This window comes from Sinohyriopsis cumingii, chromosome 2, assembly GCF_028554795.1.
Source record: "Sinohyriopsis cumingii isolate HCF-2022 chromosome 2, ASM2855479v2, whole genome shotgun sequence".
Classification (NCBI taxonomy): domain Eukaryota; kingdom Metazoa; phylum Mollusca; class Bivalvia; order Unionida; family Unionidae; genus Sinohyriopsis; species Sinohyriopsis cumingii.
Genome location: NC_142962.1, coordinates 146,579,983 through 146,607,550, shown reverse-complemented (window position 1 = coordinate 146,607,550; position 27,568 = coordinate 146,579,983). Strand labels below are relative to the sequence as shown.

Sequence of the window (27,568 nt, the reverse complement as noted above, 5' to 3'; positions counted from 1 at the left end):
TGTTTTACCTATTCAGAATGTCTCTTATTCAAACCTCCCTCTGTCAAATTGACCCATCAAACATAGGTGGCATCTTTCATTCAGCCGTTGCATAAAATCCCAGTGGATATCTAGCCAGCACAATTGTGAGCTACGTGTGAATTATTCCATAAAGAGATGGCTAGAGAAAAGTTGTCCTTTTAAAGAAAGATTGTATAATATGTATAAATTCAGTTGTTTACAAATTGGACATTATTCATCCCATTTTTAGTGTACTTATGGATCTCATGTCCATTATTGGGAAATGTGCAAATTTTGTATAATACAAACATGTTCATCAAAATCATATTTTTTGAGTGCTTTTTGTATTATCAGCCACACGCACACACACAAAAGATTGGATAAACAAGATGTTCAACTGTATTTAGTTCTGCTTGTGTTCTTTTTGGGAATTGTGGGTAATTCAAGTAGCATAATGTTTTATACATGGGTTACATATTGCATGATATGAAGTAACTTGGCAAGCTTTAAAAAATATCTACGATTTAAGGTTATATTTGAGGCAGTGTTGGTGGGTTTGTTTGGTTTTTCAGGAAAACTCCCATCATAAAGCTGTTAATTTGGTATTATGTAACCTGTAACCGAGACTTCTCAAGGTACAACCCAGTAATTATACTGAGCCTTTCTGAGTTGTTTGATTTTTAGAGGGTTTTTTTTAAATAGCAGTATATGTTCATGCATTTTATACATGCACCAGAAGTTGGAATGTAGCTTGCTATAGCATCTGCCCATCCATTTCCTTCTTCATTTTCACAAAATAATTTTGGTTTTAAACCATCTGCACGTGAAATAAGAAAAAATCCTTTTGATTTTGACAATCGAGGTCCCAATGACAAATGGGTAAAAAACAATAAAATGTTTGCTTCACAATAACATTAGTTCTCCATCAGATTTGGATCAAATCTGATGGACTGCTCCGGTGGCCTAGTGGTTAAAGCGTCCGCCTCGGATGCAGGAGGTCGTGGGTTTGATCCCCGGTCGAGTCATACCAAAGACTTACATTAAGAGGTTAGTGTTATAACTGTGTCGGCCTGGTGTCAGAATAATGTGACTGGATGGAACATCATGCTACATGTCTGTGGCATGATGCCCCAGTGCTAGACATCAGTGCACTATATACTGTCGCACTGCAGACATTGTAGCGATATGACTGAAAAATTGTTAAAGCTACGTTAAAAATCCAGATCACACACACACAAATCTGATGGATGGATTGCACATTGCATAAAACAAGCCAGAAGTCAAGGTCACCATCTAAAAGAAGAAAAAGGTTTTCCCCCCACAAAATAACTTTAGTTGAACATCACAGACCTGTACTCAACTTGTCTGTGCAGATTATATTTTAAGAATCCTATTCATTAAGGTCAAGGTCACTGACTGAAAAATTAACAAATGCAAAAATAATTTAGTTTTAGACCATGGACCTTCTCCAGAGTTTGTGGACAGCTTGCACTTTAAGAAAGATACCTAATCATATTTTTGTACTTTGGGTAAGAAAGAAACCTGTTTTAGAGTCAAGTCACTGCAACTGAAATAAAAATTTAAAAAATTTGCATGGCAACTTCAATTCTTCACGAAAGTGTATGGAGTGCTTGCATTCAGGTAAGGCCTTTTGGGGGCTGGTGGTTAAAAGGGTTCCAAGATCAGTGTCATTGTGATTCAAAAGAGAATTGTGTTTTGCACAACTACTTGTAAAAGTTTCTTGACCAAACTTTTGTTGCTAGCTTGCACTTAATGTAAGGGGAAAAAAAACCTGAGGATTTTAGGGCAAGTGCAAGACAATAAAAACAAATAATGATTCTTGCAGAACAAGTTTACCTTTTTAGTCCAGGTCATGAAGACCCATTGGTGAATAATCTCTGAAGTCAACCCTATAATTCTCATAGTGGCTGCATAAAAGACCACTAAACAAAGAGTGGGTGTATATAGCTCATAGTACTCTTGATGATAACTGTTGTGCCTTCTTCTACTATTTAACATTCAAGGCACATTGATGAGAAATTGTTTTAACAATAAATTGTGCATTTTACATTATTTCCTTTGTCTCCATAATGTTTGTCAAATGTGATTTTACATGCACAATGAAAATTGTTTTTAAAGAAAACTCGATGGACCACAAAGATGTGTCCTGTATGAGCAGGTATCCTTTTGATCAAGGGCTAAGACTAAAGCAGGCTTCACTGTAGTTGACTATCCATATTCTGCCAAATGTTTAGCTTAACTCAGCGAACTTGTTATTTTGTGCTTAAACAGAATATTTGTGACAAGTTTAGCACATATAAAGAGAGAGCACTGTTTAGTGGTTTGCATGATAACTCCACCTTGGGAGGTTTGTGGAGTCTGAACTCCATACCAATGTGTGCACTTCAGACATACTTTACCTTAATTGACAAAATCAACATAACACTTTAATGGGTGTCAGCTGCTAAAAGGTCAGCAAGCCCTGGACCAGCCTTTTGACAAAAGTCTTGCACATAAATTTGCTTTATAATGCTGTGGAAAACGTGATCAACTTATCATGAGCAACTGGTGAGATTAGATACTGACAAAATAGTGTGGATTTTGGTACTGTACTTTTAACAGCTTAGGTAAATAATTGATGAGACAATGGAAACATCTTACAGTTATGATTCACATGGATTGTAAAATATTAGTTCAACATACAATTTGGCAGTGAGATGTACAAAATGCACATAATGTTGGGATTATATGGAAGAACAAAGACGGCATGGCATTAAAACTGATGTACCAGACATTTATTCATTCTCAAATTTCACTTTCAACCTGTGATTTCTACAAAGGAATACTAAGTGTACAACAGAAGTACTCTTTGGTATTGCAAGTAACTGTCCAATTCAAAGAGCCACATGAAATAAACTTGACAAAATTTAAATTGTATGTCATCGTATACTATACTCAAAAGATGTTACCCTTAAACATTGACCCTAAAATCTTCATAAAATTCAAGTAAACAGTCAAGTTATTTAATGGAAGGTTAAGGAACAAAACTGAAGAAAGAAATGTTTCTTTAAACATTGTGAAGAACCATATTTTATCTATAGGCTGTTCCATTTAAACATACATGGTACCCAGGAAAGGCAGTTTCAAAAAAATATATGCCAGGGTACTTCGATTTCACAGGGTTCATGTTAAAATGATTAAGAAAATTCTAAATTGCACCTACAGGTGGCTACCCCACTTTAAAAGTGCCTTCCCTGTGTCCCATGTATGTTCTAATGGAACAGCCCTATGTCAACATAACAGCTTTGGCTGTTGAAAAGCAATAATCGTGTAATCCATTGATTCTAAACTTCAGTACACACATTATTGTACATTTGTAAGTTATTTCTAGTTAAACACTTTGTATAACAATATAGAATGCATTGGAGTTGTGGCATGAAACTAGGCAAGAGCTGTTTCAGTAAACAAATGGAGGCAGAACACTTGTAAGTACCACACTTGATAACAAAAATCACAGGTTCCACATTTTAATTCTGACAATACAGACCTTCCTTCAATATTCAGTGGTGTATGCAGTAATAAAGGGAGACTGCAGTTGTATTTTGTTTTTGCTGCAGTAACTTTTATTTTAATCCACAATCTGAAATTTAAAAAATGGCTGATATTCTTTACAGTACAAGGTTATGGCAGTTTTAGGAACAGAGTACTAAACAGTTCATGTTCTTTTATTTCAAAGTTTCTGTCCATTAAGTTTTTTGAGCCCTGAATGCTATCAAATTGTATTTTGATACTGTACTTAAAGTTCAAAGATATGGTGAATAACAAGCTAGTGTAAGAAACTAATTGAGATAAATGGCCGTAATTGTTGTTTATAATGTGTATAAAAAAATTAAATTATATTTCAGAACAATTCTGTCTTCTATATGATGCACGTACCAACCACAAAATACAGATCCTAAATCAGCGCTCCATTTTATGAATTTCTTTTTGATGGAAGCACATTATTCAATCCATTTCATTACTGCTTTTGGATGGAAGTACATGAATTTCCAGTATACCAATCTGTGATACTAGCCGCTCTTCTATTGTTTTAGTTCTTATTCCAGTGTTTGACTGGGACATTGTTTAATCAACTTGATCAATTAAGTTGTTTTTGTCAGCCAAGCTTGTATTCCGAACCACAGGACAACTGAACAATCCATCAACTCTTTATGCACTGAAATTAAAAATATATCACCTCCAGGTGCATTGCTCACTGGGAGCATAATAGAAATAGCAAAATTACTTGTTTCCCAAGTATTTCTGTTTTCCTTTATCAACAAAATACATTTCTGTTGTTTTTAAAAAAAATGTATACATGTATTCACTTTATGTTATTCAGCAGGTGTTGCCAGTAAAGGTATGGCAATTTTAGACAGGATTGGTCCATGGGTATCATCCCAAAGCCAACTTGCTTCACCTTGAGACAAACTGCCACAACTTGGCAACTCCCATAGACTTTGTTATCATGCTAGGAATTTCAAATTTTGTTTTATGTTCAACTTGTACATTATATGCCTCCTGTTGTGTGTCTGCATTACATTATTATTTCCATTATTGTGTTGTTGTTGTGGGGTTTAACACCATTTTTCAGCACATGATAGGCTATACATGGCGGCCAGTATTAATGGTGGAGGAAGAACCCGGTAAAATCCTGGAAAGAACCACCAACCCACGAGAAGCTACTGGCAAGCTTTCTCACATACCCACATTGGCTGAATCCGAGACTCGAACCGGCACAGACAAAGGTGAGATGGCAGTGATCCTTAACGGAGAGTGCTTTAGACCACTTGGCCCCTCCATTATTGTGCAAGTAGATATTAGTAACCACTGACATGAATGACTAAATTTGTCCAAAAGAGCAGATGACAGTCATCTTTCAGCTCAGATTCAGCAAATTTTATTATTCAGCAGGTAGGTGCTCATTAATCACCACCAACTAAATGTATTTTCAAGAAAGAAGACTAATCTCTGAGCTTTGATTATAGTCTTTGCTTATTATTGGACAGTTATTTTTTTTAAATAAAAATTTAAGTAATAACTCATTCTGGGACCTAACAATTCATTATATATGACCCCAATCTTTTTTGAACACTTATTAATCCCAATCTGACATTCACTCCTTCACTCCCACATTAACTTCAAATTAAATGCATTAACTGGTACCACTTTCGATAATACACAGCTGCCAATTTTTGGTTAAAAGAAATGGAGGTCAACATTAACAACTTAAGATGAATTGTGCATTGTGAAATAACCTTTCTTTCACAGTAAAAAAAAATCATAAACAAATCTTTTAATATTGTAAAAAATTTATAATCAAAATATTTTTTTTAGATCTTTTTTGAAAAATAATGTGCAAAATGTGTTATGCATCCACCGCAAATACATAACTTCTTGCCTGAATCATACTACACAATATCCACTGCATTACACAGCTTCTTGCCTGGTCAATACTACATAACGTTCACTGCAACAGATGGCTTTTTGCCTGGTCCATTCTAAGAAACATTTATTGAATAAAATAAAGAGATCAAAACATAACAATGCATACAACTTTTGTTGCTGCCTTTATTTTCATCCCTTATTTTTGGAGTTCTTAACTTGCACTAAATTTGGGGAAAGTTGACTAAAGTTTCAAAAGCAACTTGTTCAAATTAAGGTCAATACGCCTCAACATATAGACAACAAAACTACAGGGCAAGTTGTCCACTATTTTACTTTAAAAACATTCTTACTATAATTTTCAAATATTAAATCGATAAAACTGCATCAAAATGTAGTCATGACCTCTTACTGTCTGCAGGTTATATCCAATGACACTCTTCTTCCTTGTGACAAGAATAAAGCATGTTTTATCATTCAATTCACATTCTATTCAATCTAACAAAAGGAATACTCAGCCCTTCATAATTTTCATACTAATTTTTTTTTAAAACTCTTACCTGATGGGAGACATGGCATTACAGAGTAACCAAGTGAATGTGAACACATTCCTGATGGGAAACATGGCATTACAGTGTAAACACGTTCCAGATGGGAAACTTGGCATTACAGTGTAGCTAGGCTAATGTGAACATGTTCCTGATGGGAAACATCCAATTACAGTGACACCAGTCTAATGTGAATACATTCCTGAATGGAAAAATGGAATTACAGTGTAACCAGTTTGTTATTAACTTTGCAAATACTGTGAATTCATTTATTTTGATTGGTATCAATTTCTGAGGGTATTGTTTTAAAATTACATTTTCATAAGCACTTAAATGTGTGAATTTGTGAAGTGATCATACTGTTTCCACTGAACAAATTTATTAGTTTAGACTTTAATTTCTGATTTGCAACAAAATCTGAAATTTGGTGCCCCTCAAAAAGTGGTAGTAATGTGTGACCAACTGCATTTAATTTTGTTTTAACAGCACTTTTAACACATTACTGGTTATATATTGCCAAGAAAATGGGAGTTAAGTGCCTTTCCCAACTACACACCGAGTCAGTTCATCCACGCTTATCTGGGCAGATATAAAACCAGTGATTCCTGGATTGTGTGCCTGATGCTTAACTGAGCTAATAGGTGCAAACAGCTGATTTGCTGATTTTCAGCAAATACCATTTGTTTACATGAAATCAGCAACAAATTCCCAAGAGAAAATAAGTTATATTACCAAGAATCATGTGATCTCTGAAATATGTGGAAATGAAGTGTTATAAATGTACAACATAGTGAGCAAGGTCAATTTAATGTGATTCCAAAAAACAATGAACAGTACATTATCTACCAGTACATCTGGAAAAATTGAAGACAAAATACCAATTATACATGAATATATACCATGCATAAAAGGGTAAAATCTGCCTCATCAATGGCAGACAGGAAACAATTCAAAACATACCAAAACAATAGGACCCAGTGGACCTGATAACACTCACCTGGCATACATTGGACTAAAAAGCTAACTGGGGGTTGAAAGACGTCTATGCCGGGACAATTTTTGGGTGTTTGGTATAAATTTTTGGTTTATGGCCATGTTTAACTGTTTCAAATTGTATTAACTTCTGTTGGACTACATGGTGCACTGGCATCTTATCAGGAATTTGAAAGGTGTTCCTATGTTAGTAATAACAGCTATAATTGATGAGGTGAGGTTTTCCACTTAGTTGCTATGGAAAGCTACATCATTAGTAGGGAGATGCATCAAATTCAATTCTGGCACAGCACATCCTAAAGAATATTCCTACCAAGCTAAAAGCTTAATCCAAGTCAGATGAGAAGAACTTGAGAGTGGAAGCTGGGGAAGAAGGCAAAAACAGCTTTTTATACCTGGCTTCCATTCAAGCCACACAAACTGCTCAGTATTTTGTGACCTTGTGGATTAATTTTTCAGCACAAGATTGGCTAGGCATGGAAGCAGGCATATTTTCTCAAGAGCATGGGAAGAACCACCAACCCATGGGCAGCCAAGACCTGTCAACCAGTATCAAATCCCAATAATGATTTGTCCATGTCTGATCTCAATCCAGGTTTCATTATTAGATTTAGTAAAGTTGGTAAAGAAACCAGTCTAATTTTACATCAGTAACTCTGATCCTTTAAACTGCCCCTAGTTTTCATGTAAAACTCCTGCATGATCAAGGTGTTGTTAACATTTCTATCAATGACAACCAATAAACAAAAATCACTTTGAGAACGAAAGGGAAAATAAGACTCTAAAACATTTGAACAATTAGTATAGAAGTATCAAATGGCAAATAAGTTATTAGGAAAAAAGGTGTAAAGGCAACAAGTGTGTGTTTAAGTATTTCCTTAGGTGAGAGAGATGAATGTCATCACCACTTAAAACTGAAGAGAAAAAAAGAAAGAAAAAAACATAACCAAAGATTATATCATGCTCAAAGATCTAGGTCTTTGAGCTCCATGGGGTTTGGAAATGCAATTTCTCAAACTGTACTGATGGTAATTAAGGTCCAAATGTACTTTACAAAGTACACTTCTTAACATTTTAGCAAATCATCTTTTGGCAAAAGCAGTCAAAATGACGAGCTTAGGAAGTCCGATTGGCACTACTTTGATGTACGATAAACAAGACATCATAAATGATCAACAAAAACCCCTTTCTGAGGTGACCATTTATTCAACAGTAGTGTTAACAAGATTTTTAAAATGGCGTTTGTGATGTCCATGCTGGACATTTAATTGGCTAAATATTTTTATTTCAGGACCAACTAGACATCACAAAAGTATTCTGGTGAAAACCCTATGTCAATACGAATTTCCGTTCAGATTGACTAGCATTAACAAGATTATCAAGATGGCTGATATGGGGCCATATTGGACATCAGACTGGCATCATTTTATTTAGAACCAACTAGACATCATTAGAAGTCTTTCAATGAAAACACCATGCTAATATGACCATCCATTCATAAGTAGCAAAAAGATTTTCATGATGGTGATTGTGGCAGCCACACATGAAGTCAGATTAGCACCATTTGTATTTTGAACCAACCAGTTATTATAAGAACCTCTTAAAGAAGACCATCCTTTCTTCTGGAGTAGTGATAACAGTCACATGGCCACTATGGCAGCCTTAATGAACATCAGATAAGCATTTTTGTCATTTTATGACCAACTAGACACCATAAGAAGTCTTTAAGTGAAATCCCAAAAGTTGACACATCTATACAAAATGGAAACGTTTAGAAAATGGACTGCATGTTTAATCAGGTGATCTAAATATTGATACAGATAAGCCTACCAAATTTGATCTATCTGCCTCAAGTGATTTTTGCTTGATTGAGCTTACAAAGAAAGGTTCAAACAGTTCAAATTTTGTTACAAAATGTGATTTGTTTTGAAAGACATAAAAATAGAAAAACATAAAAATCACACACCTCATCAACATAATACAATAAGCATATAAAAATTCACCGACTACCTCAAGTAATTTGGTCTTCAATATTGTGTACACATTTTTTACCTGCTAAAGCACCTAAAAACTTTTAAAATCTTTTTTAACATTTCAAAATACAGACCAGAGTAAACAGGAACTAATCTGGTCTTGATACCCATGCAAGGTACTCAAATCTGGTCTTGATACCCATGCAAGGTACTCAAATCTGGTCTTGATACCCATGCAAGGTACTCAAATCTGGTCTCGCTTGGCTCGTTGTTTTCTTTATTATAAATCTATCCAACTTACAAAAGTTAGAGACAAACAGATGGATGGATTGTACAAAGCCATACCATAAACCCATTTGGCCAGGCAAGCTAAAAACTACACAAACACACACACACACACACACCTCAACAAAAGAATAAATGCAGCAGTGTTAGCAACAATTAGGATAAAGAAATTCCCATCACAAATTTGTTTGGAAACAAAAACAAACTCAATGGAAAAAAAGTTCCTTTTTTTTTAGACAACAAATGCAGAAATGTACTTTTAAAGATTAAAGGTCTTGTTTAACAAAGACTTCTAACATTCTGAACTGGGATCAAAACAAGATGAAATACTGAAGATATTTATAACAGGCACAGGAGAACTGACTAGACTCCTTAAAAAACCTTAATAACAAAAATGTTTAAATTTCTTTGGCAGGATGACTACAAAAGACTGACTTCATAAACCGGTTGTAGGGAAAAGAGGAAAATCATATTCTGGTAACTGTATACTTCAGACTACTTCAACAGAAGTTGCATGGTACCCATGATAAATAACACCAGGATTCAGCACCTATTTCTTTGGTAATGGAGAATGATTAAGTGATTTCACTTCTAGTCATAATTATCTTCCACATGTGACAAACATTTTGCTAAATAATCAAACTGCTCTAATGATAAAAATCTCAAAGAGAATCTTGTATCTCTATTTGGATAGATGGAAGCCTGGTATAGCTTATAAAAATGGGTCTTCCAATGGGAGTACCAATGCCAACTAGTCTAGGTTGTCTAGCTTTTCCTCAAGACACAGCCTGCAACTTAAAGAAACCTGATGGACTTTTAAGAATTTCCTTGCTGGAAAAAAAAAAATCAGATTTTTTTTAACATTCTCTCCAAATGTGTGAACAGACATTTAATTCCAAACAATGAAAATTAAATGTCATGGTATTTTATTGTCCTACTATCTACAGTCTTTCCTGATGCAAATGTAGAAAGTTCAGAACCTAGATGAGAGCAGGAAAAAAGATACTAAATATAATGACGAAGCTACAAAAGTAATTTTTGATTTTCTAGTGTTTCAGTAACAACTGAACATATCAGCCAGTGTATAATCATTATTTTTTCATTGCATAATCATTCTTACATTGTCAATCACCAAGAAAAAATAAAAAATAAAAAATTCTTGAAAAATAACACTGAAAAGAAAAGAGATGTTTAGTAACACAATCCTGTCTGATCAGTACTTGAAATTTCAATATTTTAAATGGGTTATTATAGAGAACTGGAAGGCCTGTAGCTAAACTGGTCCAATTATTTATGCACAAAGCTTATTCTGCTCATTTTAGTAAATTTCTCTTACCTGACAAGACAGGCCAGTGAAACACTTAAAATGGCTATGCAGATTTAAATAACAAAACTGAAAATATAGGAAAAACTTACTGTCTTTCTTACCATACATAAATGAGCTCCAAAACCTATATTTGCATCCTGCCTTTCTAACTAAAAATGGGAAAAACCAGCTTAATTACTTTTGCATAGGGCATGGAGCAATAATTCATTTTTAAGCTCATTAACTTATCTGACAGAAAAGAGACTTCAAAATTAAATTTTACTAAATTCACTTCCATTTATTTTTCAGATTTAACCATAATCTTTATTAAGTGACATTGGTCCTATCACTTAGTATTTTGCTTTTAATGTATATTTAATTTATATTGTTTGTTAATTTGCTTTTATTCTAATTCATTATATGCTGTGGGTTATGTAGAATTATGTATTTTTTCTATTAGACCTTGTCCAAAATCAAGTTCATTATGTAAACACCACTGTTTATATATCTCCAAGTGAAGGACAAATATTAGGATCATTATCTTGGTCTGAGTTAAGGACACTGTTTACTATGTTCTTTATTATAATTTTAGTAACAGACCTTCTAATTATGACTAGATTTTCTACAAATGAATTTCTGACCACATCCAGTTTATTTCTTCATGTTTTAGTTGTTTTTTTTTTAAATCTTGTTTACTGGAATATTAGTCATTTTTGATTTGAGTGAAATTATTTAAATTGTTCTTCTCTGGAAATACAAAGTGCTCAAAAATAATATTTTGGGACATACAGACTTGGATTTATACAGACATTAAAATTTCACTATAAAAATTCTTGGATTGTATTACTGTGATCCAATTAAAAAAAAACTGTTGGCACATCGCCATGACAAAGGCCATAACAGGCACATCAACACTTCCAGCAATGGATTTATTTTGGAATACCACTACCGTTAATTCAGAATTTTAATCATTTGACTTGTGTTAGAAATTATAGTGATTATTTGTGATTTGTTTTGCAATACTGGAAGTTTTGGGGTTTTTTTTAAATACATTTTCACTTTGTTTTCCAAGGGGATTAAATTATCTGTTGAATTTTACAAAGTCTGGTTCACTCTTTTCTAACACTTATTTTAAAACCACAGTCATAACATACTGATAGTCTAGAATAAAAATTATTTCTAAGTGATATTAGTTTGTCACAGATCTTTCTATAACAAGTCTTGTGGAGTTTTGAAACTGTTTCAAAAATAACCTCTCCTATCCAATGCAAAGGACCTCAACTGGATTAAACTACCAAAGCAATTTGTTTTAACTTCACCATGCAAACTTGATTTAAAATTTTAATCTGCCCCCCTGTGCCTAATTATACAAAATATATGAAATTAACAGTATATACTAATATTCTTCAGATTCATTAACCTTTAAAAATACCAATATTGGTTATGCTTAATATAACTAGCATTTATTCCCCCCTTGTATCAGGGCTCCATAAGAATATACAAACATACCTCAATATGTTCACCATTTACATGCAAAAATATCTGCAGCCATTTGATACAATTAACATATATACCTCTCTGTACAAGTATTCAACACTATCACTTCTGCATTTTCTGCCTGAATGACTATGACTGTACCTTAATTATGAAAATGTAAAATAGCATCCTTGGAACGAATATTTAAATTACAAATGCCAACCTTACATCTTCAATTTCAATCTTGTAGGTATAATTTGTCCTATCAAGAAAATAAATGTTGGTGAGAAAGATCTATAGTCTTGTATTTCAGACACTCTTTTTATGAATCATTGTCAAAACTAATATGGTGAATGGTCCAAACATCTTAAAGCAGTTTAAATTAAACTAAGTGTACAATCCCATGAGATGGAATTATTTCTCTTTAGTTCAAAATTTTAATCGCAATTATAAAGAAACCTAAAAGTTATTAACACCTTGACTTTTTTCACACTTGTCTATCCACCTATTGATAAAAATTTGCTTTAGTGTAATATAATATGTTTGACCAGTTGATAAACAAGGGTTCTACATAACACTGTCTTGACTGTCAACATAAATACAATATATATATATATATATATATATATATATATATATATATATATATATATATATATATATATACACACATATATATACATATATGTATATATATATGTATGTTCAATCAGTGTTAAATGATTTATGAAAACAAATTTCAACATTGTAAACAAAGGTCACCACAGGTGCTCTCCACCAGACAAGCAACACCTAAAAATGTACATGTAACTATAATGCAGATATAACAAAATTTCCAAACAAGTCTTTCAAACAAAGTATACATAATTTCCATCTTCTCCAATTATAATTTTGCAAAAGTGGTCACACTTCAAACAAGCAAGCCTACAGCAAGCAACATGTCTGCTGAAGAGCTCATATGAACACAGCATACATTATACAGGATAATATATACAGCAACTGGTATTAATGATGAAGTGTGGTTCAAAAAGGTTATTGGCATATAATTCTATACGCAATATGAACTGAAGAGTGAAATGCACTGGTAACTATCTACAAACACTGTAGCTATCATACTCTAAAGCGGTCTTTTGCTGTTGAGCCTTGTTTTGTGGCTGTGTCAGAGTGTGCCTGCAATAAAGGAGTAACAACATGTTAGAAACAGTAAATTTAACGTTTGCCTGCAATTGCACTTCAATGGGTTTTGCAAGTCATGTATAATGTGAATAATTACAGCTACATGGTGTTTCAGACTGGTTAGAGAAAAATGGGGCCACCTGACACTCTTCACTGAAAAGTAGGCCAATTATTTATAAAGTCTATTTTACCTTTTATAACAAAAAATATTTTCTTTACTTTAACCATAACAGTGATGTCTACGAATATCTAATCTATGCCAATCATGATCGCATGCTAATAATATCGGGTAAACAGCATGACTTGTAGGCCAATACATAATGGATTTGCATCACTGTAACTACATCAGTGAAACAAGTATTACAACAGGATTATTTGACTGGAAAAGTCTTTTGTTAACATGGACACTGATGTGAACAATATAGTGGCAATTCAAAAGTTGCAGTCTCGCAGCAGTCTCATAGACAGTTCAGACTCATAACCATATATATGATTTGGGTAGCCTTAATTACAATATAAATTGGCAATTTTGTGATATTGCTGTCTATCTATCTATTTTATATATATATATATATATATATATATATATATATATATATATATATATATATATATATATATATACACACACACATATATATAATGAATTGACCAAATTTGAGAATTACATTTTCTGCAGGAGTAGATGCGTTTATCACACATTGATATGCAAGTGATCTCATTCAGTAACAAATTAAAGTTCCATAAAATCAAACTCAAATGTTATCTAAATACATTATAATAAAATACAGTTTTATCATCATTCATCTGCAGCTTGTTACATGTCATCCATGATTTCACATCAGAAATGCACCTCTTTACACCTTGGATGGTAGCATCAACTTCAGATGGGTGGCTAGATTTGTATATTTGGGTGTCGCCAGTATACAACTGATGAGACATTGGATAATGATTTATGACACTTGAAAGCAGCTGAGTGTGTGTGTGTGTATGACAGATTTGGATTTTTAATGTAGCTTTAACAATTTTTCAGTCATATTGCTATATTGTGGCAGTTTATAGTGATGTCTAGCACTGGGGCATCATGCCACAGACATGTATCATTATTTCCCACCCAGTCACATTATCCTGACACCAGGCGGACTAATAAACCTACCAACAAGTTTCAACTTGACTTGAATAATTTCACAATATTTACTGTCACATGAATTTGTTCTCCAATAATATTGGTGCTTAAGTTATTTCATGTGCATGTCAGTGTTCACATTGTAATTAAGTCATAAAAATTTTTCAATTTTTGCAGCAAATAGATCATACTTCCTTCTTTTCATAACAAATCTGTAAAATAAATACCCAAGTACATCAACTATGAACAAATAATCCCATACATTCACTGGTCTTTTTCTCCAATGGACACAGCCTGTTGATATTCCAGTATAACTGTGTGTGTAGCTTTGGCAAAGATTTCTTTAGCCTTCCTTTTTGACTTGATTTTTTGGGCTCAGTGTGCAATCGTTTCTTTTCCTTCTCAATAAGAACCTTTTTCCTTTCAAGCTGGTGCTTGTATTGGCAACATGCAGTGCGCCTATTCTGACTGAGAGCTACATCTATTCTCTCATGCAAGAAATCTTTCTTCTTATAGTAATTAACTGCACTTTTTCCAGATGCCTTCTGAGCTTAAATTTTTTTGTATGCAGCTTCTTTTGCAGGCGCCGTTCCAAACTCTTCCAACTGTCATTAATGTAGAGCAGAGGTCACAAAATGCCAGTCCTCTAACATTCAGTTTTCTTATAAACTGACCAACTAAATTTCCATCGACTTTTCGCTCCAGACATTCCCATTTCTATATGCTTTTTTAAACCTTTCTCATGTCATGGTCTCTCTCAACAACTTGGGACACCATATTTTGCAAACACTCTTCTTCTTTCCAGTGCCATCAGTTTCCATTACACGAAGATTCATTGGATGAATTTAAACTTTAAACCAATCAGAATACTCTTTATGAGAGTCATATGCTAACTAATATATGGAACGAATACGTACAAGGGTCAGTGCAGAATGTGACCGAACAGACCGTTTTTTAAAAACCGGATCGGAGATGATAAAAGAATTAATTAAAAAAACAGACTACATCAAGAAAAATCGGATTTAAGTCAGGAGAAAAGTGGAATTCTGCTTTAAAACTGAGAAAAATCATGTCTGAAAAATTCCATAATCAACAGTTTAATCGTGTAGACACTTCACATGAACAAACAGATGCAGTTTAAAGCATATGGGGTGCTTTTGTAAAGTTAGTCTGGTTCCTGACTAATTTTATTAACTCTAAGATGAAACTCGGATATAAAAAAACAAGATGAAACAATTATCTGGACTTTTCAGCAACAATAATTTTTCTGTAGTTTTTGCTAGTATGCCATAAGTATTTTAAGGGTAATTTTTTTAAGACTTACGGCAAAATCTGAAGAGTTGGCAGGTCTATCACTGGTATCTCTATAAACACTATCTCAGCTCCAATAATCTGATATACTTTGTAACTTTAAAAATAAATTGCCTTCATCACTATGATCAACCTGCATTTGCTGAACGAAGTCTACTTCTAAAGATGAAGCATGCCTGTATTATAAATGCGCATTTGTAAAACTTCCTTGATGCAAGGTTCAAACTAAAACAGGATGCTTGTTACAGGACCCAATGAGCCAATCAAATTTAGTTTAACAACCATTCATGTCAAGCCAAAGAAACCAGATGTGTTAACAGTTATGAAATGTCACGACAAGTGCTACAATATTTCTACTGGCCTGATGTATGTCACGACAAGCACTTTAAGGATGAATGGCTGAATAAAATTGTATGTGCAGAGTGCATTTTCATATGTGCAACTTTAAACTAACTTGTAAGAGTTCTCATGCACCAGATTCAAAGTGCACAAATTTGTACAAATTTTGCATGAATCACACAATGCGCGCTGGGAGCATCTCTGAGCATGTGACTTACAAAAATGGCATTACTACAAATGTTTCTTGAGTAGAAAATCTTAAATGGTCTGTTTCATATTTTCACCAAGACTATTATAAGTTGGTGGCATAATGAGCTAATTTTCAATAAAGAAATATGGGATATACAAAGTATACAATTATTTTTTGGACTATACTTTGTTTTGTCATACCTCTTATTACAACTATGGGAGATACAGCCTGGGCAAATATAGTAACCAATAAAGAATTAAAATTATGCAAATACAGTACTACATGCTTATCTGGACATCCTTTTGTTACGAGGTAATACTGTCAACATAAGCAGCTCTCGAAATAAGTATTATTGTGGTGGGGGATGAAAAAATATAAATTTAGCATATACATGTACGTGAAATTAGTTGGTATGGGTGGGGTAAATTTTCATCAGTGCATAAGATCTACAGTTTGTGAAAAAAAAAACAATTGAAAATTAAATTAAGTGAAGGCAAAAGACAAAACCAATTTGAAAAAACACTTGTATATTAATGACTTGCATTTATGTTACTTTTACGCTATACTGTACAATCCACTTTCAACCAACATGCCAGCTGCATGTACATAAATTGGCCTTATTTTGGGCTGCGTGAGACAACAAAGGTATACTTAATGTGGCTGCCAAGGGAAAGCAGTTACTCAAGGGGAAATAAAAAAAATGTTGTGAATTAATTAAGCATAAAACTTTTACTTTGGTAAAACCCTCACAATTCCGGAAAAGTATGCATGTAATTAAGATTTTCTGAAAGATATTAAATAAATGAAATTAAAATGTAATTTAAATAAAATTTAATGTAATTAAAATTAGATCCTTTATGCATTAGCCATCATAAGCATACAGTTACTTTATTCCAGCAGAAAACGAAACTTTCACAACGCAATTTGTTCCAATCTCCAATAACCTTCGAAATTGCAACAATCAATCAGATTTCACTGTTATTATACAACTTTTGTCCCGGCATCATTTAATGAGGGTTACATTGTTTTTATAATTTTTTTTTCGCTGGCTTGTCTTCATGAAGGGTGCTTCGTTTTTATAAAAGACTGATGCTGGATTGTTTTTATGATGGGTTCACACACTATGTATTGAAGTCGATGTTGAAAACAAACTTCAGAAGACCAAACATATGCCCTCTGTGGAAGCAGAATTAAAACCAGGAGGCAACATCAAATAACTGTTGGCTTGTCAAGATAAACAATAAGAAAACAAAGAATTTATTCAAGTTGAAACCACTGGAATCTGTCGACATGTACATTTATTTTTTATCTTGGCATCAACATAAGCATATCTGGTAGTAGTAATAGACCATGGGACTGGAACTTTATATTTCTGTTGACACTGCTGTTGATGTAAGTGATGTCAATATAAGTGGGTAGTACTGTATAAGTTATAAAAAAGCAGGCCATGTATAAAATTTCAAACAGCATTATATAATTTCAAAATATCCACAATGCTCTTTGTATTCCATAACAGATTTATAAGAGACAACAAGAGGGAAACTTAGTCCCAGTGAGTGATGTCTGCTCATTCAAAACTACTGCAACAACTTGTGCAGTTGAAAAGCTCAAGATGTAACACAATTCATCATATCAAACATGGTATGAAACAAATCTTTTCACTGGTTCATCTGAATAAAGGTGTCCAATCAGATGCCATGTAAACAAAAATGTTAAAGGAGGTACATACTACATTAACCCATTTATATCTAGGTGCTTATTTCAACTTTGCAGAAAGTATTAGGAACTCAAAGAAACAAGATTTCAAAGTATATGCAATGCTTCTAGTAAATAAACTTGCAGCTCAAAAATCAAGTGTACAGGATCTGAAACCTGAAGTTTCCAAACGGTACTATATTAAATAAACTGGTACTGGACAAATGAGATGGCGACAAGTTTGAACAGTGGTTGCTAGTATCAACAAAACAGTACGTACCTGAAATCCCAAACTTATCTTTGCAGGAATTTTTAACCGTTCTTTCATTCTTTGACTGAAATGGAAATGTGAAGAAGAATGTGAGAAAAAAATCTTTATAATTTCATAAACTATTCTTAAACCTAGAATATAACTAGTGCTTGTAGCAACAGTTGCATTGTAAAAAACCATGTTCTATAATGTGTATTAAACAGAAACAAACTGACAATCTGGAATGATGGAAATCTACTTCAATTTCACATCAATATGAAAGATGCACAATAACTACTTAAAACAGAATATTCCTTAGTGAAGCTATGCTGTGGAAAGAAAAGTCACGAGAACAGACAATCAGTGGTCATCACTCAAGGTCACACCAATATTAAAAAAAGGGGCAAACAAACTGAAAATCCATTCTTATCTGGGCGACCAGCTTTGAAAATCTACCTGCTCAGCAGATCTTTCTGGTTTCCCAGTAAATTACAATTTCACCTAATATTGCTGTAAAACTATTCAACAACTTTTGTCATGTTGTTGTTGTAGGGTTTAACGACATGTTTCAGCACAAGATAGGCAATACATGGCAGCCAGTATAAAATTATGGAGGAAGAACCCAGGAAAACCCCCCAAAGAATCACCAACCCATGAGAAGCTAGTGGCAAGCTTTCTTACACACCCACATTGGCTGAGCCCGAGACTCCAACCTATGCAGACATGTGAGACGGCAGTGATCCGTAGCAGTGAGCGCTTTAGACCAGTTGGGGACCCCTTTTGCCATGTAATTGTTAGTTAACATTACGACATTAATTGTCAAAGCACCAAATTGGAGCTGGCAAGACAAATCCCATAAAAGGCACATCTAGGTCTATCAACACCTCTATTTACATCAGAATATGCTCACTGGTTCCTGCGATATACTGATTACAAGGAGCTACTGTAGTAAATATGCAATTTCAACAGAAAAAAAAATCAACAATGCTGTCAAAACTGGACCTGAAAAGAAGAAACCTTTAAATGGCATATCTGTATGTAATAAATTCAAATGCCAAATGGCATCCAGTTATGTGCAGGGGTTGCAGGGCCATCACGGTTACAAAAGTGTAAACATGTGGACTGACAGACAAAAGGCCAAAAAAAATATGAACAAAACATCTCTCACACATCTTTGCACTATAAAATTGCGGGAGATGATTCCATTTTCCTCAATAAAACTGCATGACCTACAAATCATAACCCCCAGTCATGGAATGCAACACAGTAGCCGTAAAAGTTTAATTTGGGTGAACTCTGCATTCCAGAACTATATTATCAAGTTCAGCAATAAAGAAATACAAACTTTATAGTGAACAACAATTGCTTTGATGGGAATAATGTGCTACTACCCATAAAGAATCTGTAGAAATTCATGATCTCCATTTATTCCCTAGTTACATCTATTTTTACTATTGAGCTAAGACAGTCTTTAGAATCTCCAACAAACCAAATTGTTAACACAATTATTTTCTTTTACGTGTAAGTCATCATGTTCACATGATAAGAGCAGTACAAAGTTTTTCATTGCGACCTTTGACCATGAACTTTCTGTTATGAACAGAACATCAGTGGCCTCATCTCAGATACTGTCAAGATATACCCACATTCCAAGTTTGATTTCAACCATTTTGTAAATATAAAAAAAAAAAACACACATTAGTACACAGAAATTTCAGCCAATGTATTTGACAGATTATCATCATAATGTTGTCATGCTAACAAGTCATAACTGATGAAAACCAGTCTAAACCTTTTAGCTTAACCTTTACCTCATTACATCTCTTACTGTGTAGGCTGTCAATATACATGTACCAAATCCACACAGTGCAATGTGCTATGAATAGAACACCTGTTACCCATCTAACAATATGTAAACAGTATTTTGGGATTAAATAGCAAATTGATGAAGTTTATGAGATGCAGAAGAATGCTAAAGTTGCTAGAACTCATAGTTCAGATGGAACATTAGCCAAGTGTAAGACATTGTGTGATGCTGGCTTAGTGTTTGAAGCAAGACATTTCCTTGGATTGACAAAAATCAGCCTCACTCTGATGGACAAACAAGAGCTATATGACAGTGGTGTAAAGAATTTGGAAAATAAAACTCAATGACAACCACTGGTTCTTCTCATCTGGACTTTTAGCCACTTTAGGTATGCCCAATATGCTTCTGTGAGAGGACTGCGATCCTGGACTCCTAGAATTAAAATTCTAGTGAGACCTCCAATAGGATTTAGCAATCTGACTTTCTTCTCCACTCGCCAAAGAAATTCATGTAACAGTACATGTATTTTAATCCCGATAGGGACAACGCTACACAGTTCACTCCAGAAACCGACCAACTGAGGTCCAAGGGTCACTATCTGATCAAAAAGTGTGGCCATTTAGTAGAAAAGAGGAGTCACAAAATTCTCATGTCTTCATTGACTGTTCTTTAGCCACAAGTCTGCATGCACCATTTTTATCAAGATCCTTGATCTGACGAACTCCATGTCATGAAATCCCAACATCAACATTAAATGACACATTCCAACTCTTTAATGCTTATTCCAGAAATGTACCCTCATTTATAGCAATAGACACAGTTCATACACACCAACAGCAGCGCTAACTCGAGGTGAGAATAATCTGTTCTTCTGTGCACTCTGAAAGTCAAATTATGTGAAAAGTCATCCTTCATAAAAGGCAACTTTCACCTAATTGTTCAGGGCAGAGTAAGTATGCAACTATTTTTCTTGAAAATATCAGGCTTTGGCAGCGTCTGAAAATGGATCAATCTGAAAGGACCCTGCATTAGTATTGTGAATATCATGTAGGGATTAGATTCATTCATAACTGATTCAGGTTTTTCCTCAGGAATTGTACTATTAACACTTGATCAAGATTTTAACCTTGTTTAGTCTGCTTTGAAAAGAAATTAATTTCATCTGCTCAAATTTACATTTCCTGTCCATGGTCAATAAACCATGTGCTCTGAACCCAATTAGTGCCTTAACTAATCAAAATCAGTGTTAGGCAGCACTGGGTACATCAGTTTTGCCAAATGTTTGGGTGTAATAACCAAACAAAATGCAAATGTGGAAAGAAATATGTCTAGTCACTGAAACACCCTAACCATAAACATTCAAATTAATAGCACTGTTCCAGGGTTCTCAACTTCGTAAAAATGAACTACAGCGGAAAAAGCAGGCCTATTCAAGAAGTAAAAATTTGTCAGGTCATAACTGCCAATCCCTGAGTGCAAAAACCCCGACTCCTTATGGCCAAAATACTGATTTTCAGGAACAAATACTGATTTTTAAAATTTTAATGCATATGTAACTATTTAGAACATCTACAGCTATTAGAAAAGTAGGACAGTACCTTAATTATTTAACGTCAAAGATGCATGTATTGCTTTTTTGCACCTTCTGAGTGGGCACCCTGTTCCCTTCAGGTGCCCATTTAGAAGGTGCAGGAGTTCAATGCACACTCAGGCTGTTTATAGGAAAATTGCAATAAAGTTTTAAATTATTTTTATCATTATAAAAAAATGTATTTTTAGCAAAAACAAACATGCACTCATATTCAGGTCCAAAATACTGGAAAAACGGACACTTGGCAGCTATGGACAGGGGTGGAGGATTCCCATTCAATCTGAATAAAAGGCAAACATTTTCTGGGGGATTTAAATAGAACAAAAGATGGGACTTATAAAAATTCAAAATTTGCACAAATTCTGTTGATGGGAGGAGGCGCACAACAAACTTTTCAAAATATGCATGACTCTTGCAATCTCATATCACTGACATCATAGAACCGACCCTGGAAAAAAGTACATAAACTATTTGTTTCATCATTTTATACATTAATTTTCTCACCCTATCCTCAAAACTGCATCAGTCCTTCTTGCATCTCTTGTCCACAATCCCAGCTTATCTCCCTTGTTTCTGATGTTGATTGTAGCACCATTAACATCATCACTAAGCTCATCGAAGGCCTCGCCAATTAAACACAGTAACTGAAATCAAACAAGAGTAATGAGAATGGCCCTTTATTATTTATACACTGCTCTGTATTCCAAAAGTTCTCTAATTAGGCACTAGTATGGTAAGGCTGACTGGAAATTATTGACTAACAGGTCTTGACTTCTAGTCAAGTTGTGTGGTCTTGAACAATATTTACTGTGCATGAACAATTATTTTCCTATCAGACATACCAGATTGAGTTCTGACCTATAAATTGCAGAATCTAAAGGCTTCTTTATTGCTATCCATGGAGCTTGATCAAGAAACTTAATCTTTAGAAAACATTATTCTGCAAAACCCATTTTTCTTTAAACCACAATGAACTCTGACCCCCAAATCTACAGGCCTCTTTTATACTTTACATGCAAATCCACTATAACTTTTTTCCTGCAGTTGATGTGGCATGAACTATCAACATTTTTATCACCAAATCAAAAGGTTTCTCTCTTACCAAACATGAAAGTTATCTACAAACTATGGTGAAGGTACATGTTTGATAACTAAAATATTTGTGCAGAACTATTTGTATTCATTCACTGTGAGACTGATCTTTGACCTTTTGACCACAAAACTGATAGGGTGCTTCCTTATCCCAACTGCAAGTGATCGACAAAGTTTGGTCGACAAGTCTATAATGTAGAACCAGCATTATTGTACAGAAAACATTTTGAATGATTTGATAATTTGATATCATATGGCACTGGGACAAGTTCTTGTGGGGCTTAATGCAGTTCTCAGCACATGATAGGCTATACATGGCAGCCAATACAATCAGTAGAGGAAGAACCTGGAAAAGCCTTGGGAAGAACCACTGACCCATGAGAAGCTACTGGAAAGCTTTCTCATGTACTCACATTGGCTGAACCAGAGACTTGGACCCACACAGACAGGGGTGGGATGGCAGCAATCCATAACAGTAAGCACTTTGGACTACTCAGCTACCCGGGGTCCCAAGAAACGAAGAAGATGATTGGCATTTAATTATCAACAAGAGGCCCAAGTAGTACTGATATCATTCATCTCACTGACATCCATCTAAAAGACAGATCCAAGTGGAGTGAACCAAGCAATCTGGGTTAGCGTGATGCTTTCCAACATAAAAGTTAGATAATTATTTGTTTGTATACCTTTGCTCCGATGTGCCAAAGAATGGAGGTAGAATAGGTAGTAGAGTGTGTCTGATAAAGCACAGCCCTCATCACATCCTCCCATATGGTAGAAATGGCTCAAGCTTCATGGGCTTTAATTTTCATGAAATAAAAACATGGGTGTTTGATAGGGATGCCTTATAACACTTTAGACTAGAAACCAAGCACTTTCTCATCTTATAAAAGAAACACAAGAAAATCTGCCACTGAACTCATAAGGCACAGCTTGGAATAATGCAGTTCCTACTGCAGCAATCATTAGTGATTCTCCAATTAGCATCACAGATCCTGGATACAGAGCACCTCCTGGCAAATTTGCTTGAAAACTTATCCTGGCCGACTGATCACTTGAGATGAATCAAGCATGAAGATCGAGAATCTGTGTGCTATTGTGCAGAAGCCAGTCTATGCTGTGACAAAAGGTCTCTCCTGTGAGGCAGGCGGAGTCCTGGGCTGATCTACTAGCACTTAACCACAATCATCTGGATATCAAAATGAGCTAAAAAGTGGAGATCTGGATTTGCAAAGTCATCCTGAATGGAGGGAAGGTGCAAGCAAACTGAAAATTTCACTTCAGATGACAGTGTCCAATGCCCAGGACCCTTGCTCTGGGACTGGTGAGACCTAAATGGGGAGCTTGTTGATCATTTTTTTTCAAAGACAAGTCCATCAAAGGTCTAACCACCCCCAGCAGTCTAAATTGGGACTCTGCTACAAATTAGTGCAAAAATTGTTCACATCCTTGCCTCCCCTAAACTGTCCACCAGAATGTTTCTCTAGCTAGGAATATGATGAACTCAGAGTAATCCCTTCCAAAGAAGACCTACAAAACAGGTTCAAAACTAGATGAGGCACATATTCACCTTTGTCTCCTAAGCTATACCATCACCGTATCATTTAAGACCATCAAAATGTTAACGCATTCCATTGTCAATGCACCCCTGAAAGGCTAAATATACCTCCCTCATTTCCAAATTGTTTATGTGATGTGTAGATTCTTCCTGAGACCATGAACACTTTTCTGTCTCTAAGTGCCCCAACCAGAACGTGATGCATCTGTGAATCGTCAGGAAGTGGTGTTGGGGGATGTGCATGGGGACTCTGGTCAGAAACCAGGTCCCAAATTTCCCACCAACTCAAGTGGTGGTAAAAATCCAGTCCATAATTCTCTGTTCATGAAGATGTTGTCGTAGGTTTAATGCCATTTTTCAGCACATGATACATGGTGGCTATTATTAATGGTGTAGGAAGAGCCCAGGTAAACCACAGAAAGAACCACTGATCCACGAGAAGCTACTGACAAGCTTTCTCACATACACACATTGGCCAAATCTGAGACTTGAACCAACATTGACAGAGGTGAGATGGCAGTGATCCATAATGGCGAGTGTTTTTGGCCAATCGGCCACCCTGTTCATGAGGAAATTTAGCCCAATTTACATGAAATCCTGATACAGAACTCAATTGAATTTATTAAGGTTGGGTAAAAGCACAGATGGGATGCTACCTACCAACAGCAAGACCTTTCTTGTCTGAGAGACTCTAAACAGCCGTTATGGCTGATCAAGTCATCAAAATACTTTAAGATAGGGAATTCCAATGAACTTAGGTGGACAGTGACATTTCACATTACCTCTAGATTGAGTGGATGTCAACTGCATCTGTGTGCATCAGAGCTCCCAAATTATTTTGAACTTTTGTCAATCCCGCATAGCATTACTCACACTCTGCCACCTCATGAACCATCTTGCCTCAAAAGTTCACTCCAAATGATTCAAAAATTGGTTACTCCCCACACCCCTGCATCTTACCTCAAAACAATCACTCTAATATATTCAACAACTGGTCACTCACCCACCCCCTGCATCATCTTACCTCAAAACAGTCACTCAAAATGATTCAAAAATTGATCACTCACCCACCCCCCCTTGCATCATCTTACCTCAAAACATTCACTCCAATATATTCAACAACTGGTCTTTTATTTAAGATCTGAAGTCATTATACAGCTCTGGAATTACCAATATGCTTAAAATTTGAAAAAGTACTTTTCTTTCTTTTCTTAAAACTAAGTCACCTGCACAAATATGGGCCAGTTAAAACTGTACAGTAGGCTACTTTATTGTTGTTATACAATGACTCTGGATCAAAATCAAACTTGCTACTCTGCACTTTTCTGTACATTATTAGTACAAAGACATAGCAATCAGCATATATGTATTAATTTGTACACGTATCATTTTTCTTTTTATTTCTTGTCGTTTGAAAAATGACAACTATATGTTGGCAATCCCCCTTTACCCATAAAATCTAATGTCTACTCCTAAATCACACCCTTTACAAGTCCAAGGCCTTCTCAGCATAAATACCAACACAGCATTCTTTCTGGGCAAAACGTTTGCCTAAATTGGTCAACTCCAACAACACACAGAAGGATACATCCAATTTATTCTACATCCCCAAATCCACCTATTCAAGATGGGAACCAAACTGTCCACATTATGTTGGCAACATTTTCATTTAGTAATACAATCCTTCCTGAAGAATAACTGATAACAAGAATTTGAAGACTGCCATAATGGTCACCTATTTAGATGTCCAAGAGGTGTCACTTTAATTTAGGACAATGAAGACCTTACGAAGAATGTGCATATGTTGAATGCCAATCCTCTCAAAAGTTTACGAGCAGCAATAATCAAATGTGTGCTAAGAGACAGATGCCAGGCAACAATCCATCATATAAGCTCCTCTGATCCTTGTTGTTGTTGTTAATGTTGTAGGGTTTAACGCCATTTTTCAGCACAAGATAGACCATACATGGCAGCCAGTATAAATGGTGGAGGAAGAACCCTGGAAAACGCCAGGAAGAACCACTGACCCATGAGGAGTTACTGACAAGCTTTCTCACATACCCACATTAACCGAGCCTGATACTCACAGACAGAGGTGAGATGGCAGTGATCCGGAATGGTGAGTGCTTTAGACCACTTGGCCACTTGGGGACCCCTCCTCTGATCCTTGACTAGTAGAACCAAAACTATTGTAATGGTCATCATATATAATCATTAGGATAAGTGTTTTCTGCACAATATTGCTAACATAGTCTTTGGGATGGACAGAGAGAATCAAGATGTCCCTGCTGCAAGCAATACAGACATAAGCAAAAGCAAAACTGAATTACGATCTCCCCACAAAACATCCCAGTACCTAAATGCACAATAGGCATGTAGGCCAAAATATGAAAAAATTAAAACTGAGAGAGAATATTTGTTTTAATGACAGCAGGGATATCTAATTTTGATGTATAAAAGGACTGGCATAATTAAATGAATAACTGGTTAATAAAATAGAATGTGCTAAAATATTTGTCGACAAGTTAATGATACAGTTATGGGGTAACAAGAATGGATTTTATGAAAACATTATACTGGCATAAAAATAACTTGTGCTGAATTTATGCTGAAATCAATCTTGTTTTTTCCCATAATTTATTGTTGCAAGTATGATGCTGATAAGTAGCTGCACTTTTTGATTTACACTTTTGAAAAAGATCTCCGAAAATGAAGCCGTTCACTGGAACGTGGCTACTGTTTACTCACTGTTTCAAGCCAAAAATTATCAAGTTCCGTTGCTCTCTGGTTTTTATTGAGACTAATTAACCATCTTCCTCCATCTTTATTCCTCTCATCTTCCCACATTGGCTGAATGCCATCCTTAAAATGAGAAAAAAAGAAGAATAATATTAGAAATTATGTTACTGTCTGGAAAAGATGACATTCTTAATAACCTTGGCCTCTGACCCAACACTTGAAATTTCTCAAAATGCTGTCCTTGGTAGCAATCTCTGATGATGCTCCACTGGTACTAAAACCATCTGAACAACAGAGCCGACGTTGCAACCAATGCATCTTGCCATTAAAGTATTTACTGCAAGACAAAATACATTTAAAGTATGGTTCTCCACTGATTTCAAAATTGATTAATCAAATGACTCTTTCTCCCAAATTTTCAAAAGTCAAAATGAAAATCTCAAGAGTAACAATTGAAATCTTGAGAGTCAATTGTTTTGTACAGTCATGAGCTCATAGCTGAGACTATTCATGACTGGTTAAACTAAATGATGCTTAAGATTGCCTGCCTCAAGCTGAATAATGAGAAATACTTGCACAGTATTTAGCAAGAAGCATAGTTTGACTTTTGTATTATTGTTTCTCTTTCTACCTATGTGCGACTGTGTGTATATTTGGTATATGAAACAACAGATTATTTTATACTTTAT

At 34.9% G+C, this 27,568-nt stretch overlaps 1 protein-coding gene across 1 annotated transcript in view; it reads right to left on the bottom strand.

Annotated features, from left to right (window-relative positions):
* Nucleotides 1-2,768: 2,768 nt before the first annotated feature.
* LOC149806028 (eukaryotic translation initiation factor 4E-like) overlaps nucleotides 2,769-27,568 on the bottom strand; it is a 45,058-nt gene continuing 20,258 nt past the window's right edge. The window contains exons 4-7 of the mRNA XM_089950881.1: nucleotides 26,889-27,002; nucleotides 21,995-22,134; nucleotides 18,123-18,177; nucleotides 2,769-13,175 (exon numbers count right to left, since the gene is read on the bottom strand). Of these exons, the coding sequence (XP_089807007.1) occupies nucleotides 13,116-13,175; nucleotides 18,123-18,177; nucleotides 21,995-22,134; nucleotides 26,889-27,002 (369 nt within the window). The 3' untranslated portion in view covers nucleotides 2,769-13,115. The remainder of the gene's footprint in view (nucleotides 13,176-18,122; nucleotides 18,178-21,994; nucleotides 22,135-26,888; nucleotides 27,003-27,568) is intronic.